Source organism: Crinia signifera, chromosome 2 (assembly GCF_055691185.1).
Source record: "Crinia signifera chromosome 2, ASM5569118v1, whole genome shotgun sequence".
NCBI lineage: Eukaryota > Metazoa > Chordata > Amphibia > Anura > Myobatrachidae > Crinia > Crinia signifera.
This window is the reverse complement of record NC_139218.1, coordinates 315,510,198-315,527,661: the sequence shown is the minus strand read 5'-3', so window position 1 is coordinate 315,527,661 and position 17,464 is coordinate 315,510,198. Positions and strand designations below refer to the sequence as shown.

General features: G+C 47.1%; 1 protein-coding gene across 3 annotated transcripts in view; it reads left to right on the top strand.

The window, feature by feature from the left end:
• The window catches only part of RCBTB2 (RCC1 and BTB domain containing protein 2), a 58,675-nt gene that overhangs the window by 11,659 nt on the left and 29,552 nt on the right, over nucleotides 1-17,464 (top strand). For all 3 annotated transcript variants that reach the window (XM_083169012.1, XM_083169013.1, XM_083169011.1), the window contains exons 3-6: nucleotides 2,199-2,354; nucleotides 5,582-5,732; nucleotides 7,111-7,277; nucleotides 14,388-14,546. In XM_083169012.1, the coding sequence (XP_083025138.1) occupies nucleotides 2,232-2,354; nucleotides 5,582-5,732; nucleotides 7,111-7,277; nucleotides 14,388-14,546 (600 nt within the window). In that variant the 5' untranslated portion in view covers nucleotides 2,199-2,231. The remainder of the gene's footprint in view (nucleotides 1-2,198; nucleotides 2,355-5,581; nucleotides 5,733-7,110; nucleotides 7,278-14,387; nucleotides 14,547-17,464) is intronic.

The following is a 17,464-nucleotide window of genomic DNA, read 5'->3' as shown; positions in this document are numbered from 1 at the left end:
ATTGGTCATCTGCTGGTAATACATCAGCGCTCATCGCTGGGCCATACACACTGGGCGGCTTTTGAGCTGAAAGAAGCTCAAATGGTAAAACTGAGCTGCTTTCAGCTCAAAATCACCCAGCGTGTATGGGCCTTCACATTTTTAACAAAATGTAAGCATTTCGGATTTGTCATATGATTCCATTATTGATATATATTGTAGGAGTTTGTTTTTGTGGCAACTGCTGGCCATCTATGCTAATGGTCGCCTATCGGAGCTAAGCAAATGTTGCTTGGACTAAAAGCACCAGGTTTAGCCACACAAAGTGGATAACCCTTCTAATATTGCCACATGGGAGTCTAAAGCCTATAGTTTTGGTGCCTAAACCCGGACACTTAAACACATTTTTTTTCTTTCACCACTATGAGAAATAAGGGGGGTATTCAATCTGGTATCACTGCTGTTGATCCCCGCCGACAGCCGTGATCCTGGCCCGTTTGCGGTCAGATCGACTGCAAAACGACAGACGGGATTCAATATCCCGCCTGCCGATGGGTGCAAAGGGGGTGTGGCCGTGAAAACGGACGTGGATTGTCCATTTGAGGCCCGGATAACGACAATCCATGGCCGTTATCGGCAGAACGGGCCCGACCGCTTCTGAAGTCGGGCCCGTTCTGCCGTGATCCCGCATCAATGCTGTCGTTAATGACAGCATTGAATAGGGAGCTGCCGCTATTTCCCACGTCGAAAATAGCGGCAGCAGATTGCATACACCCCTAAGTGTATGTTGCAGATAATGGGCTTCTGATTGGAGCAACAATTTAATAGCTCTGAAAGATGCTTTTACTACAGCTGACTAGCAGGCGGTGCGCACCAGAATTCCCACATAAATGACAATTGAATAGAAAAACTGTAGAGTTCCCCCTTAAGGTGTCATGGGATTTCACCCCTTTTTGTGTCGAAGACCTACGATGACCTATCTATAGCAAGGCTCTGAAAAGTACCACATTTTCATTGTGAAACTTTCACTATTTTGGACACAGTTAATTAATAATTAGATTCTATAGGTTACTGCACTATTTACATTGTGTCACTGAAAACAAAATTGAAACTAGAAATAGCTGGTTTTTCTGAATTCTAAATGTTGTCTGCTTTGGGCATTTCCTTTTAAAATAGTCTTTAATGCAGGTTTTTTTTTTTTTTGAATCATGGCACCTTAAGGTGGCCATACACACGCAGATTTATCTGCAGCTCTGTCTGGTTGGAACAAAAACATGGTCATGGATGAGAGCAAATGACAGTTGACCATTTGCTTGGAAATGCTGGAAAACTGACAAACTGTCACTTATCCATAACCATGTTTTTATTCCAACCAGCCAGATCTGAAGATAAATCTTACTAGTGTATGGGCACCTTTAGAGTACAAGAGTTTTTTCACAGCACCCCAAGGCAAAAAAAAAATGTAGAAAAAAACAAATTTAAGTGAATTGTGTTTATATGTGATACTTAAGGTGGTCATACACCTACAGATTTATCTTCAGATCTGGCTGGTTGGAACAAAAATCTGGTAACAACTGAATGACCGTTTGTCAGTTTTCCAGCATTTCCAAGCAAATGGTCAACTGTCATTTGCTCTCATCCATAACCATGTTTTTGTTCCAACCAGACAGATCTGAAGATAAATCTGTAGGTGTATGGCCACCTTTAGGTTCAGTTATATTGTAAAGGGTTCTGTTTGCACATATTTTATGTGTCCATAAATAATTGACCATAAATAGTTTTAGTTGGTCTTGTACCACCAACCCGAGGCACCCCAGGGAGCCACGGCACACAGTTTGGGAACAACTGCTTTAAACACATCTTTACTGGATATTAAAGGTGCTTATGCACTAGATGATATTTTAAACAATTTACATGGAAATGTTGTTTGTGTCATATTGTTTTAAATATTTTAAACATTGTGTGTACGCACTATATCGTTAATGAAGTGCCCTCCCTTGGGTCGTTGGCAACATCTTCCTGTATGTCTGCCAAGGATATCGCCAATAACTGCATGCTACTGGATGTGGTCACTGACCATATAGTTTGTGAAATCGCTCACTATGTATGTACAATATTGTTTGTCAAGGAGTTCAAAGTAAATAATGAGAGATATTGAATCATTATATCATGTAGTGCGTACTCCACTTTTCAATTGTGTAAATGTTTTATGTTCTCAGTTTGTGCAGTTCTAGTGCCCATCTATACCAACAATGGTAGATGTTGGCAAATGGCCAATCTTTGCTCTTTGCCCACGAGAGGATCTGAAATTTATCAGACAAGCATGTGTCTTTGGTACTGGAAATGAAGTTTTATATATCACAAAAAATGATGAGGTAAGGTTGAAATAATCTTGTACTATATCTGTGAAAACAAAGGAATGCAAATACAGTGTAACTGCATTAATCTGTATGTGCTTGTAGATGTATGAGTGTGAATTGATTCTAGCATTGGGTAAGACCCCTCTATAGCCCCATAAAAGTGTTTGCATACCATTGCTGTAACACAGCGTTATTTTAGGTACTCCTCTTTTTATCCGTCGTCTTCCTGATCATACAGTATGTGGGGTCTCGCAGTTTTAGGCCTGGGGGATGATTAGGTTTAGGCGGCGGGCTAGGATGGTTATGGTTAAGCACTAATTTGGAGAGTTAGGGGGGTAGGGGGAGAGGGTTAGAGTTCTTCCGAAGACCTTGTTGAGCTCCACCATATCGGGATGCTGGCATCTGTTTTTTGACTGCCGGCAACCCCAACTCCTGGATTGTGTGTGTGTGTGTTGCGCTCCAGAAAGGTGGCCATGCAAAAGTGGGCGTGTTCTTAAGTGTAATGTAACATGTCATATACACATGGAATGATGCATAAAACTCATGGAATGATCCAAAATTCATGTTACGCCAAACAAAATAACCTAAAATTTACAAGATTGAGCTAAAATTCACCAGAATAAGTAAAAATTCACATTATGCCACACAGAATAAGTCAATATTCACACATAAGGCAAAATTCACATGCCACACGGAATGATCTAAAATTTACATTATGCTACATAAAATGAGTCAAAATTCACACAAAATGAGCCAATATTCACATTATACACATTGAATAGGCCAAAATTCAGAGACATAGGAACAGTGACAGCAGGGACAAAGGGACACACACAAGGACAGGGAGAGTGACGGGACACAGGGAGAGCAACAGCAGTAATGAAAGACTGATAGCAGTGACACAGTAGGCCTACCAGACTTGATGGGTGCGGGGCTCCAGTGGCAGTGTGAATTAGCCGGGTGAAGGTGTCCAGTTGACTCCAGCAATGGCTTCAATGGGGCCAGAGGCATCCAGTGGGCTCCAGTGGTGGTTTTGATGGGACCAGGGGCAACCAGCGGAGGCTCTGAGGGGACATGGGGCACCATCAGAGGGGACTAGAGCAGGCACACAGTTTCAGGCGGGTGTCAGTGCAAAGGAGGATGAGGGCTGCAGACAGGGGCGTAACTAGAACTTTCTGGGTCCCATAGCAAAATCTTAAAAGGGCCCCCCTTATTGTCACTACAATGTCCCTCAGGGGGTCAGAAGACAGAACGAGGGGAGTGAGAGACAAAGCAGGTGTCAAGAAAAAGAGAATTGGGAGAGAGATGAGATGAGGTAGTAAGGGGAGGAAGAGATGGGGGAGGTAGTGAGGGTATAGAGAGATGATGTGGTGTGGGGGGGGGGGTGAAGGGAGGGGGCAGAGTGATGGGGTGAGAGTAGGGGTGTAGAGGGAGAGACAGAGATGGGGTCAGCGGAGGGTGGTAGAGAGTTGGGGGAAGAGTGCTGGGTTTAGGGAGTCGGTGTGGGAGATGAGGGGATAGCACAGGTTGCAAACGGTTTTTTTTGGGGGGGGGGGGAGGGGGGGGTGTGTGTGCAGAGGTTTTGCTTGGGGTGCCAAGAAACCTGGCACCGGACCTGGCTGGAAGAGTGACCTGAGGGGGAGTAACAACAAGGACACGGAGTGCAAAGACGGATTGTGCGTTGAAGCACTACTTACTTTTGAGACCTGCCAGGGCTCCAGCCGCAGAGGAGGAGAGCTCAGCCACTTGCCTTGGATCCAGAGGAGGAGAGCTGGGCCACTTGCCGGTGGGAATGCGGTGGCCGGTGAAGGGAGGGGAGCCAGGCCAACCACAGTGGATCCAGCTGCAGCGTTAAAATATACAAGCCACCCAGCAGTGGTGTGAGGGGAGATGGGCCACCTGCCGCGGATCCAGCAGCAATACACACAATTGTGTGTTGCCGGGACTCCCTTGTTGAAATGCACAAATGACGCCTGGTGCCCTCCTGAAGTGAGCCCACTAACTCGTGGGATATACATGTAGTAACCAAGATGGCGGTACTCACGGACGATTTGAAACAGACTACACAGAGTCAGGTATAGTGATCACTATACCTGGCTCTGGGCAGTATTCAATGAGAAAAATTTGCCCTGTTTTATGGCGAATTTGTGCTTTTTTCGCCTTGGACGGAGCATTTTGCTCTCCAAAAGCGAGCAACCCTATTCAATGTGAAATATTCGCCGTCTTTTTAAGTGATTTTCGCCGTCTCTCTCCGTGTAGCAATTCTCCATCTTATCATGGAGAGCTCGAATGTGAACTTTTAAACTAAAAGGTTTTTTTTTTTTGGTGTAAAAAAATCAGGATTTTTTTTCTATGAAGGGGCATGTTATTTTTATGCATGTGCTTATAGCACATGAATATATATTTATATATATTTTTTTTTTTACACAGAGCAGCCAGCAGGGGGCCGGAGCTCTCGAGCCGCTCATTAGATATTCATATATTCACTGCATCCGATCATTACATATGCACGATCGGGTGCAGTGAATACTGGGTCACCCGCTGGCTATAGGGGGGGAGCCCACCTCCCCTCCACATATGTTCTGGGGCAGCCAGGGAGACTTTAATCTCCCTGGCTGCCACCGTCCCACGGCTCCCTGCCGCGGACGCTTGTCCGCTGCAGGGGTTAAGACTCGCCGCGAGTGGCGGCGAGTCTTAACCACATTGAATAGAGGGAGCAGGAGTGGCAGCGAGCCCTCCGGAACAGGGCGAGTGCATGGCGAGAGAAAAAATCTCTCGCCATGCACGGCTAATTTTTTTCATTGAATACTGCCCTCTGTGTAGTCTGTTTCAAATCGTCCGTGAGTGTGTTGGTGAAGGACAACAAAACAAAAAAAATTTTTTGGAGTGCACAAGATCTGTATATATGTATAGTACCACCCTATACTACCAATTAAAATAAATTATAAAGATCGCATCGCAGCACTTATTCACAATGAGATGCACAATCCATTGTACAGAATAGCCTTTTATTGGGTACTTCTCTCAAGATACATACATACATACATACATACATACATACATACATACATACATACATACATACATACATACATACATACATACATTTACATAACTGTTAACTAATTTGAAAACAATTGCGCGTTTTGACTGCTCCAGTACCCCTTTGTCACCATACATATTTACAGAAGGTTGAAACGCGCTTTTATTTTGTATTTACATATTCAGTTTTATATTTTCAGGTATTTGTCATGGGCACAAACAGCAGTGGCTGTCTGGGGACTGGAGATTCTCAAAGTACTATTGAGCCAAGATGTCTTAATGTGCTGTCTGGGAAGAGGATAGTCAGTCTGAGCTGTGGAAGTGGTCCTCATGTTGTCATGGTTACTTCTGGTAAGTGTAACAAGTGCACATACTGGGCCTGATGGATATGGGCAATACCACGTTGCACTACAGGTGGGTAAAAATGTAACATGTACATTTGGGTGAGTTATTTTGTAATAAAAAGGGTAACTACTGGCTGCTTTATTTCTACACTGCAATTTTAGATTTCCGTTTCAGCACACCCCACCCAAATCTATCTCTCTGCACATGTTACATTTGCCCCACCTGCAGTGCAAAATGGTTTTTCCCATTTGAGAGAGATTTTGCGATAAACTCTGAATCAGGCTCCCTTGTTTGGTGTGTTTGTCAGACCTCTTCGGGTTTACTGTAACTCATTACGCTTTATGTATAAAGCTAGTAAAACGTACAGGCATTGTGCCAGCTGGCTATGGGATCAGTGCAAAAGAGGGGGTGTAATTGGATCAATGCAGTGTTCCTGTTAATGGGATTTGTAGTTCACACATGACTATTACCTACTACAATATGTCTGCAATTAATTAACTTGCCTGCTCTAACAATACGACCCAGTATAGTACACCACAGGCCTCTCATAAAAAGTAAAGCCACCGCCTCTATACATGTGCAACTAATCGCATGTATTTCGTGGTCTGCGATAGTACATGTACAGCAGAAAACACTGCACAATACACTATTTCTTCAATTTATGTTAACACTCCTATACAGACCACTAAAATCCTACATTACTGTAATGCTGTGTACACACGGTCCGATTTCCTTTCCGATGTTGAGGATATAGTCAACATCAGATCGGCATCGGATCAACATCGGATGCAGATCGCAAGGGTTTTAACCCTTCCGATCCCGATCTGATCCCGATGCGCGTTCACGTATCGGAAGCCAGAAAGTCTTGGCTGCCTTGTCTATATAGTGCAGATCTGCACTATATAGTCAAGATAGGATGCAAATCGGATGTGCCTTAAGATCCTATCCATGATCCTATCTGATCAGATCGTGGATAGGATCTTAAGGCACATCTAACGTGTGTACACACCATATCTCCCACTTGCCATGTTCTTTATGAATTTGCGTGCAGGAGACACCATACATTCATACACCGGCCATTCAGGAACCACTTTTCTGCATCCCATTTCCCCTCATGTACAGTATGCCTCACACACCTTTTTACTCTAATGTTTTATTGCACAGCCCATGAGCAATCCACTTTTGCCTCAAAATAGACTTGGGTAGTGATATTGCTATTTTTGTAAATAGACCACGCCAGCCCACATAGCGCCTCAATGGTCAGAGCTAGGCGGAGTATCCGTGTAACATGTCTTGGTTTACCAATGATGCTCCCAATGTAAAAGGTTGTTTTTGGACTTCACAACAATCGATAATAGAATCTGGATAATTGTTGTTTCTGCAGATGGAGAAGTATATAGCTGGGGTCATAATGCCTACAGCCAGCTGGGCAATGGGTCCACTAACCAATCACTAACTCCATGCCAAGTATCCACTAACTTGGTAAACAAGAAGGTTGTGAATGTATCATGTGGCTCACAGCATTCCATGGTGTGTACATCTGACGGAGAGGTGAGTCTGGTGTGTCCGCTTAGGAGATGCTACCTAATCAGTTCATTTATTTCCAATGGCCAATGTGTATCCTCCATGGACTCTTATTACAGATATTTAGCACAAATAACAATATTGTTGTTTGTTATATTGTAATATATATATATATATATATATATATATATATATATATATATATATATATATATATATATATATATATATATATATATATATATATATATATATATATATATATATATATATATATATATTACAAGTGCAGTGTGGGGTGCGGCACTCCAAGAATACAATATTCAGTAAGTTATCTGCATTTAATAGCAGTCAGCAACATTTCAACGCCCCAACGGCGTTGTCATCAGGCTATACACAATGAAAATAAAAACAACACATACCTTTATAGAGACACCCGGTGGAAGACACGCCAGCCGGAGGCCGCCCCGACGCCGTCTCAATGGCGCACATCTGTGACATCAGCAGCAGCCTGCGTCCTAGCGTGAAAAGAGATTGGAGTGTTCCCGTCACCAAGCAAACGTACATACACATGACATACAGCACATACATATAGACGGACAAAGGAATCCTATTATTCCAAAGGGAATAGGAAGTAAGTATTAGGAACAGTGTAAGTGCAGAGACAGGTACCAGCAGGATTAGGATATCAACATACTGTACTCTGTAATTGGATGCTGCGTATACCTTGTGGCACCATAAATAAAGAATGATAATAAGTGACCAGATAAACAGAGCATGTAAATGAGTGCTGGTAGACTACCTTCATTGGATACTAAGGAACTCCATGTGACCAGGCAACAGGATAATGGCCGGTGGGCGAGCCCAATAAGAAACCAACTCTGGGGAGACCAGCATTGTGAGAGCAGCCAGCAGATCATAGCCGCACAGGAGTTATCAGGGAATCAAAAGAAAACCAGCACTCGACAAACAGGAGAAGGTGGCCCAGCATTCAGGAGTAGGAAAGACCCTACTAAACATTATTATTTCCTTCATGCCATTGGTGGCCACTGGGACAGTGGGAAGGGGGCGGAGCCATGGCGACAGGCACCAAGTAGCTAACACTTTAGTGGTGCAGCCCAGGCCCCTCCTTCCCCACACTCCATCCTAGGTCAGTTTTTTTTTTGGTGCCTAGGAGCACAGGCACGTTTTTTAGTAGCTGCTGCAGTTTTCTGCAGCGTTTTTTAAAAAAGTTTTTTTTTTTTTTTTACACTTGCGGTGAGCAAGCCGGGTGGACCACCCAGGCTGCTCACCTGCTCCGGAGCCAGCTCGTCGTGAACTGCCACGGACCTGCAGGCTGGGTCCCAGCACAGAGGGACCGTGCGCCACGGAGCAGGTAAGCCGCACTTCCCCCCCCTCCCTCCCCACAGCACGCAGCGGTATCGCGGCTGGGGGAGACGCGAGACAGAGACGCTTCCCGATGGAAGCTTGACTCTGTCCCGCAACGGTGACCGCAATGAGACGCGAGGCAGAGAGGCTTCCCGAGGGAAGCTTGACTCTGTCTCGCAACGGTGACCGCAACTAGGCGTCTAGATGTAGATGCCGGAGGGAGGGAGCCCAGCGCACTTAGCCGCCGGGGGTTGGTGCGCTCCCGGCGGTTTCCTGGCAGTGACACTCGGTCCTCACAGGGGAAACCGAGGCCACTAGACCACTAGGGCTGTTTTTTGTAGCGGTGGGGGCCGCCATATTTTTTCTCAGCCCTGGCAAGGTTCCAGGAGGGGGGGAGGTCCCTCACCTCCTCCCCGCCCAATCCCCGGCAGGGAGCCTCTATATGAGTTCCCGCCGGGGACTGCCAGCGTCCTGTCCTAATGGAGGCTTGACTCTGTCACACATCGGTGCAGAGGAGCAGCAGCAAAAGCAGCTTTTGTGTGGACACTGTGGCACCCTTCCTTCCCCGGTCTCCAGACGGGTCAGGTTGTATTACATTGACACTGCACCCTTGAGGTGTTCAGTGCTGTGTTTTCACACCCCTCTCTATATAGGGGTTTTTTCTGTGCAAATCTCTCTATTCACTCTGTCTTGTATTGAAGTGCAATAGAGCATAGCCATGACTTCTAAGTCAGGCTCAAAGTCCACAGGACCTTCGCGGTCAGGGGACGCTCCTGCCCTGAGGGCCTTTAAGTGTGTTAGGTGCAAGGAGAATTTTTCTTCCACCTCGACAGACCATGGGGGTGTGTGTGCACGCTGTAATGGTGGGGACTCTGTGGATTCGGCCCCGTCACAGGCATCCCATTCCGGGGAACCGGGTTGGGCGCAGGCCCTGACGTCAGCCATGAGGGACCTTGCTGAACAGCTAGCCGCTTCCCGTTCACACCCTCAGCCCCCACCAGTGCTGAGTCAGCCTTCACAGGCGACTCTTCCACCAGCTCAACCGGCTCCGCTTACGCAGTCCCAGCCTCAGTTGCTGACGCTGGCGCCTGAGCCTGTTTGGGTACAGGGCCTTTCTTCCTCAGTGCAGGGACTGGTTCAGGTTTCCTCCTCTCTACAGAACCTGCTGGGTGCCGCTAGCAAGCGCAAGAACCCCAGAGCCCGCACCCAGAGAGCTGACTCTACGGGGACGGATACTTCAGAGGACGACCAGGCGGACACAGATGACCCTGTTGACCTGGATGACCCGGAAGACCCTGACGAGGAGGCTACATCCCAGGACGAGGTTATGACCCAGTCCAGGGTAGATGCGCTGGTGAAAGCGGTCCGCTCTTGCTTAAACATACAGGAGCCAGACCAACCCCCTGCGGAGGAGGCACCCTCGTTTAAGCGCAAGAAGAAGGATCCGGCTGTGTTCCCATCTTCAACGCAGCTGGAAGGAGATCTGGCAAAGGCCTGGTCTGCTCCTAATAAGAAATTTACAATTTCTAAAAGGATGGTTTCTTCTTATCCCTTTCCGGCAGACGGGCGCACGAAATGGGAACGCCCGCCTCAGGTGGATTCCCACATAGCCCGGCTGGTAAAGGCTACTACCTTGCCTATTCCCACTGTGGCGGCTCTAAAGGACCCCACGGATAGAAAGATGGAACATGTCTTTAAATCTATCTTTACTCATGCGGGTACGCTTAATAGGCCAGCTTTGGCCTCGGCCTGGGTGGCTAGGGCGGTAGGCAAATGGGCAGATATGTTGACGGAGAACATTTCGTCAGGCATACGCAGGTCGGAGCTGCTTTCTCTGGTGGACCATATCAGAGAAGCCTCCACGTATTTGGGCGAGGCGGCCCTGGACACGGCTACGTTAGCCTCTAGGATCTCGGCGTCTTCGGTTGCAGCCAGAAGAGCCTTGTGGCTCCGCACTTGGAATGCGGATGCAGAATCCAAAAAGGCCCTGGAGGCCCTTCCTTTTGTGGGCGATATGCTTTTCGGTCCGGAGCTGGACAAAATTGTGACTACGGTAGCCACTTCCAAGACAGCCTTCCTCCCGTCGGCACCCTCTAAGCCGAAGCAGTCCTTTCGTTCCTTTCGGCCGCAGGGAAAGCCGAGGGGACAATCTTCAACAAGAAGCCGTCCTCCCAGGAGGGAGTCGTTTGGTAGGAGCAGACAGTCCCAGTCTGGCAAACGTCAGCCTCCTAAGGCCCCGGAGAAGGCCTCCCAATGACTCGGGGACCCCTCAGGTCGACTCCCTGCCGGTGGGGGCTCGCCTCCTCCATTTTGCCAACAGATGGAGGGAGACGACATCGGACAATTGGATTTTGAGTATCGTGTCGGAAGGATACTATCTCTCCTTCAACAGGCGTCCGCCGACCCGATTCTTTATCACGGGCCGCCCGGCCTGTCCTCTGAAGGCGGAGGCTCTCAGCGCCTCCGTTCAGACTCTTCTCCAGTCTCGGGTGATAGAAGTGGTTCCTCCTCAGCAGAGGGGCCACGGCTATTACTCCAATTTATTCCTGATCGGGAAGCCGGATGGTTCATTCCGACCAATCCTGAATCTCAAGGATCTCAATTGTTACTTGAACATTCCGCGGTTTCGCATGGAGTCCCTCCGGTCCATTATACAGGCAATGGAGCCGGGGGATTTCATGGTATCTCTGGACATCAGAGATGCATACCTGCATGTTCCGATACATCCGGATCACCGCAAGTACCTCCGGTTTGCAACCAAGGATCTTCATGTCCAATTTCGGGCTCTACCCTTCGGAATCTCTACAGCACCAAGAGTCTTTACGAAGGTGATGGGAGTTATGGCAGCCTTCCTTCACCTCCAGGGAGTGCGGATTCTGCCTTATCTGGACGACCTTCTGATTTTGGGACAGTCCAGAGAACTACTCCTACAACATCTAGGCATTACGCTGGACCTGCTCCAGGCTCACGGTTGGCTAGTGAACTGGCGCAAGTCCAGCCTGGAACCCTCCCAGGAGATGATACATCTGGGAGCGCGTCTGGATTCCCAGGCCCAGAGGGTCTATCTTCCAGACAAGAAGCGGCTGGCTTTGCAGGCCCTCTTACGAGGGTTTCTCAAGCACAGGAGAGTCTCTCTTCATCTATGTATGAAGATTTTGGGCAAGATGGTCTCGTGCTTCGAGATGGTGGAATTTGCCCAATTTCACTCTCGTCCGTTGCAACACCAGATCCTCAAGTATTGGAACCGTTCACCACAGGCTCTGAAGAGGCAGGAGATAGTACTCTCTCAGGAGGTTCGACTATCGTTGCTCTGGTGGCTCAAGCCACGTCACCTGTCCATGGGACGGCCCTTCCTAGTCTCCGACTGGGTACTCTTGACGACAGATGCCAGCCTCAGGGGCTGGGGAGCGGTGGTGGAGGACCGATCCTACCAGGGAGTTTGGTCCCACCAGGAGTCGGGGTTGCCGATCAATATTCTAGAGCTCAGGGCGATCTACTTAGCCCTTCTCCAGGCGGCCCCCCTGATTTGCTCTCGTGCAGTCAAGGTACAGACAGACAACGCCACGGCGGTGGCATACATCAATCACCAGGGGGGAACTCGGAGCAGAGCAGCTTTTCTGGAGGTACAGCCAATTCTTCGTTGGGCAGAACGTCACCTCTTGGCATTGTCGGCAGTGTACATTCCCGGCGTCGAAAACTGGGAAGCAGACTTTCTGAGCCGCCAAGAGATCCACTCCGGAGAATGGTCTCTTCATCCAGAGGTGTTTCACTCTCTAACCCTCCGTTGGGGGAGGCCTCAGATAGATCTCCTGGCATCCCGGTGGAATCACAAGTTGCCTTGCTACGGGTCCAGGACTCGGGATCCAGGCGCATTTCTGGTCGACGCTCTGTCGGCACCTTGGCCGTTCGATCTGGTGTACGCCTTCCCGCCAGTGGCTCTTCTTCCTCGGTTCCTAAGAAGACTCAAGCGGGAACGGGTAAGGGTAATCCTGGTGGCCCCAAACTGGCCACGCAGGGCCTGGTATGCCGATCTCCGGCTCATGGCGGAGGAACCTCAGTGGCGGTTACCTCTCCGGCCAGACCTTCTGTCTCAGGGACCCTGTCAACATCCCAACCTAGCTCGTCTCGATTTGACGGCCTGGCTCTTGAGAGGGAGATCTTAAGAGACAGGGGGTTCTCAGATTCGGTGATAAGAACCATGATAGCGGCCAGGAAGCCGTCCTCAGCAAAGGTCTACTACAGAATCTGGAGTTCTTTCTTTCGCTGGTGTGAAGAGCACGAGAAGAATCCAAGGAGGTTCTCGTTGCCCAAGGTTTTGGCCTTCTTACAGTCGGGAGTGGATTTGGGCCTTCAACATTCCACTTTGAAGGTTCAGGTCTCGGCGCTCTCGGTTCTGTTTCAGAGGCGCATTGCGACAAGGCCGGAGGTTCGCACTTTCCTCCAAGGGGTCATGCACGTGACTCCTCCCTTTCGGAGTCCCGTAGTCCCGTGGGATCTGCCTTTGGTTCTGAGAGCTCTTCAGGTGGCTCCGTTTGAGCCTCTGGAGTCAGTGGAGTTGCGTTGGCTTTCATGGAAGGTGTGTTTCCTTCTGGCAATTGCGTCAGCTAGGCGGGTCTCGGATTTGTCCGCTCTATCTTGCAAGCCACCGTTTTTGGTTTTCCACCAAGATCGGGCAGTCCTCCGTACCAGGTTGGGTTACCTGCCAAAAGTGGTATCCAGGTTTCACGTAAACCAAGAAATCGTGGTTCCTGCTTTCCAGGATTCAAGAAGTGGAGGGGCTCTCGATGTGGTTCGGGCCCTTCGCATCTATGTGGATAGGACCAGGGAGATTAGAAGAACAGAAGCTTTGTTTGTTCTTTATGATCATCAGAAGCGGGGTTGGCCCGCATCTAAACAGTCCATTGCCAGGTGGTTGCGGCTTACGGTTCAGCAGGCATACCTCCTGGCGAATAGGCCGGCGCCAGCAGGGCTCACGGCCCATTCCACTCGCTCGGTAGGATCATCGTGGGCTGCGGCTTCAGGAGTCTCCGCAGAACAGCTGTGCCGCGCAGCCACATGGTCTTCCATGCACACTTTTATACGCCACTACAGGTTTGATACTTTCACCGAGGTCGACTCTGCGTTCGGCCGTGGCGTTCTTTCTGCAGCTCAGGAGCGTTCCCTCCCGTGAGGGGACAGCGGTGGGACGTCCCACTGTCCCAGTGGCCACCAATGGCATGAAGGAAATAAGGGGATTTTTGTCCTTACCTGGAAAATCCTTATTTCTGAATCCTTTGGTGGACACTGGGCGCCCGCCCAGACGCCCCTGATCGGCTGATGGGTTGGTTTTAAGGAATGCTCTTGTTCATGGTAATACAAGATCTCTCTTTTTCTTTCTTTCATTCTCTCCTTTCCTGTGCTCCTAAGTCCGGTGGTAGTCTAAACTGACCTAGGATGGAGTGTGGGGAAGGAGGGGCCTGGGCTGCACCACTAAAGTGTTAGCTACTTGGTGCCTGTCGCCATGGCTCCGCCCCCTTCCCACTGTCCCAGTGTCCACCAAAGGATTCAGAAATAAGGATTTTCCAGGTAAGGACAAAAATCCCCTTATTAAACATTTATGTGTACAATATCATTTTTATGTATTTATATTTTTGTACCAACCGTATTTTTTTTTTTTTTTTTATAAATGAAGCAAAATGGTCTTGTTATTGACTTTGTTAATCGAGATTGTTTTTGTTTTAGAACTCTGGCTTAAAGCTTGGCTAACTGAGTAATTTTGTATCTCAACAGGTGTATGCATGGGGTTACAATAACTCTGGGCAGATTGGTTCTGGCTCTACTGCTAATCAGCCAATCCCTAGAAGAGTAACGAGTTGTCTACAGAATAAGGTTGTAGTCGGCATTGCTTGTGGTCAGATGTGTTCCATGGCTATAGTGGACAATGGGGAGGTACTGTATGATGATCTTTTTATGGTTTTATTCACCTTTTAGTACTGATTTCTAACCTACTGCTATTGCTGGATGTCCCTCTGTTACCTAAAGCACTGTGCCAGTCCACATGCAATGCTAATCTTGCAGGGTGAATGATTTAAGGCAGGCTTTCCCAACCACGATCCTCAAGGCACACCAACAGTGCAGGTTTTGTAGATATCCAGGCTTCAGCCCAGGTGACTTACTTAGTACCTGAGTGATTCTGATTAAACCATCTGTGCTGAAGCCTGGATATCACTAAAACCTGCACTGTTGGTGTGCCTTGAGGACCGTGGTTGGGAAAGCCTGATTTAAGGTAAAAATGTGTGGAAGGATGTGTTTTTTTTTTATTTTCTAGAGTGGTTTGTCCAAAAGTGAACACATCTTCTACTATAAAAACAACATGTGTATGTACATCTAGCCCTGGGGTAGCCAACCCTAGTCCTCGAGAGCTACCGACAGTGCATGTTTTGCAGGTCTCCTCACAGAATCACAAGTGAGCTAATTAGCTCCATCTGTGTATCTTTTAAAATGTGTCAGTGATTAATGAGTGCAGCTGTGCAGCAGCTAGGTTGTCTGGAAAATGTGAACTGTTGGTAGCTCTCGAGGGCTAGGGTTGGCTACCACTGATCTAGCCAGATTGAGTGTTAATCAGCCCTTCTATTCTCACCATTATGGCTGTAGTCTGTAGTGCCGAGCGTTATTGCGTGCAACATTTTCCATTATGGTGTGAAAAAAGCGACATTTGATGATTAAAAAGATATCAGGCATGGCTCTTATTCTGTGTGCGAACAATAAAATGCTAATGTGGCATTTGGTGTGCAGATACAGCAGCTGTCTCACAAAGAATATAGGCCTACCGCATATTTTGATTAGTAGAAGCTGATATTCCATTTTTTTACTTAATAAGGTGTTTTTTAGCGGAAGTACACTCTGTGCTACTGCGTCACGTTTTAACTGTAATGCGCACAGAGGATAGGTTTTTGTGGACACCTCTGTTTAGGGTTAATTGCCATAATGTTTATTCAAACAAAGATAGAGACATGGGCGCTATCCATATATGCATGCATGTTTTGTGGCATTCGATGCATCAGTATTTTATTTTCTTAGCTTTACTGAACATAGATGGCATTTACGGAACCTGTATTGAGAACTGTCCCCAAGAAAACCAAAAAAGTCAGTTTAAAGGAAGTAGAGACCCCTAGTGGATGGATGGTATTAGAACATCACTTTATATATTATAAGCCGAAAGCAACTTCTGTACACAAGGATTTAGTGCTTCAACAGTGGGATATGCAATATGTTTGTAATAAACTTGTAATTGTGGTCCTTCTGTCTGTGTCGTTACCTCAGAAACCTAAGTGGAGAACAAGAATGTGTCTCAGAGTACGATAAAAGGCAATAATATAGGAATAAATACTCTGTACCCTTATTGGGGCTTCCACTTAGGCCACAAGATCAACGTATGCCAGTAAATGTTTACTTCTGAGGTGTTATCAGCAAAACGTTGTTCTACACCTCGGAAGAGATATGAAAGTGCTCCACATAGTGTAAAATCACAAAATTAATTTTAACATATAAACAGACGCTTTAAAATGGGGAAGTACTGTAATTGGCCTTATAAATAAGGCTATGTGTCAGCGAGAAAGTTGGTCTGGTGGGAGTCCCGGGTGACCTTACAGCCGACCCTCCTTTCTGTCAGATGTTGTAGCCTTTCAACTAGTGATAAAAGGAGTGGTGGTGGAGCGCTTAATACTGAAATTGCAGAAAAATAAATCTGATCAATTGGATATCACATATAAAACAAGGTTTATTTAAATCTAACAGATAATAGGCATATAGTAATTTGCAAATTTATGGAACATGATATATATTTTTAAAAAGTAAATAAACTATGAATAAAAATGCACTCAATTTATACAATACTCTTGGAAGGACAGTGGAATGTTATACTTAGTTGTGAGTCCCGCTTGTTCCTATTGATGTCCCCCTCCAATGGTTATTACTAATCTCCCAGATTAAGAGTCCATGAGTGAACTGGTATGGTGGGTGTCCATATAGCTGGCTGGATGCCTTGTACCTTGCTTCTGATGGTATGCGGAAGATAAGGTCCTGACTCAGTCGGGAAAGGCTCCAAATAATATGCAGGTGGTGGTGTCCCAAGTGAAATGGTCCAGTTAAGATGGAGAACAACATATGGTGGGGTTCCAAGATGGAAATTGGTGGTGTGGGGGGGGGAGCAATTGCAATATATTTAAGCGCTCCACCACTCCTTTTTATCTATTGTAAACCGGGGGACTGACCCTCCCCAGCGTGTGAGCAGCTAGCTCAACACCCCACCCTTTAAGCGCCTGCATTTCTCACCTTGGTGATTATTTTTTTTCTAGCCTTTCAACTAGTAATCAGTCTTCCTCAGGGTATGGAAGGAAGACTAAATACTAGATGAAATTCATTGGTGACTGCTCTTTTCAGGACTCCTTATTGGACTGCAAGGAGGGCCGGCTGTAAGAGCACCTATATGTTGATTGTATTGGGGTAATAACATTGCACAAAGTTTTGGATTGTGGCAAAGTATAAAATTATTGTAAGGTTTCCTAGCCCCAAATGCCCTGAGCCAGTCCATAAGGCTGCGCTAAGAGGACATTCTGTGCAAGGATGCAGGACTGCTTCTGAACAGAATTGTTTCCACCAAAAGACGTGTATTGGGTTAGTGATTTAGGGCGTTCTGTCAGAGATATTGTTGTATATGAGCCCTGGCTTCTGCAACGCCTACATGAGTGCAGAAATAAAAAATATTGTGGTACCAAATAATTTGCTAGTTTAAAATAGAAAACTGAGCATCTCCCTTACCTGTCTTGGCAATATCTTGTAAAAGTCACCCAAAAAACAATCGGGGC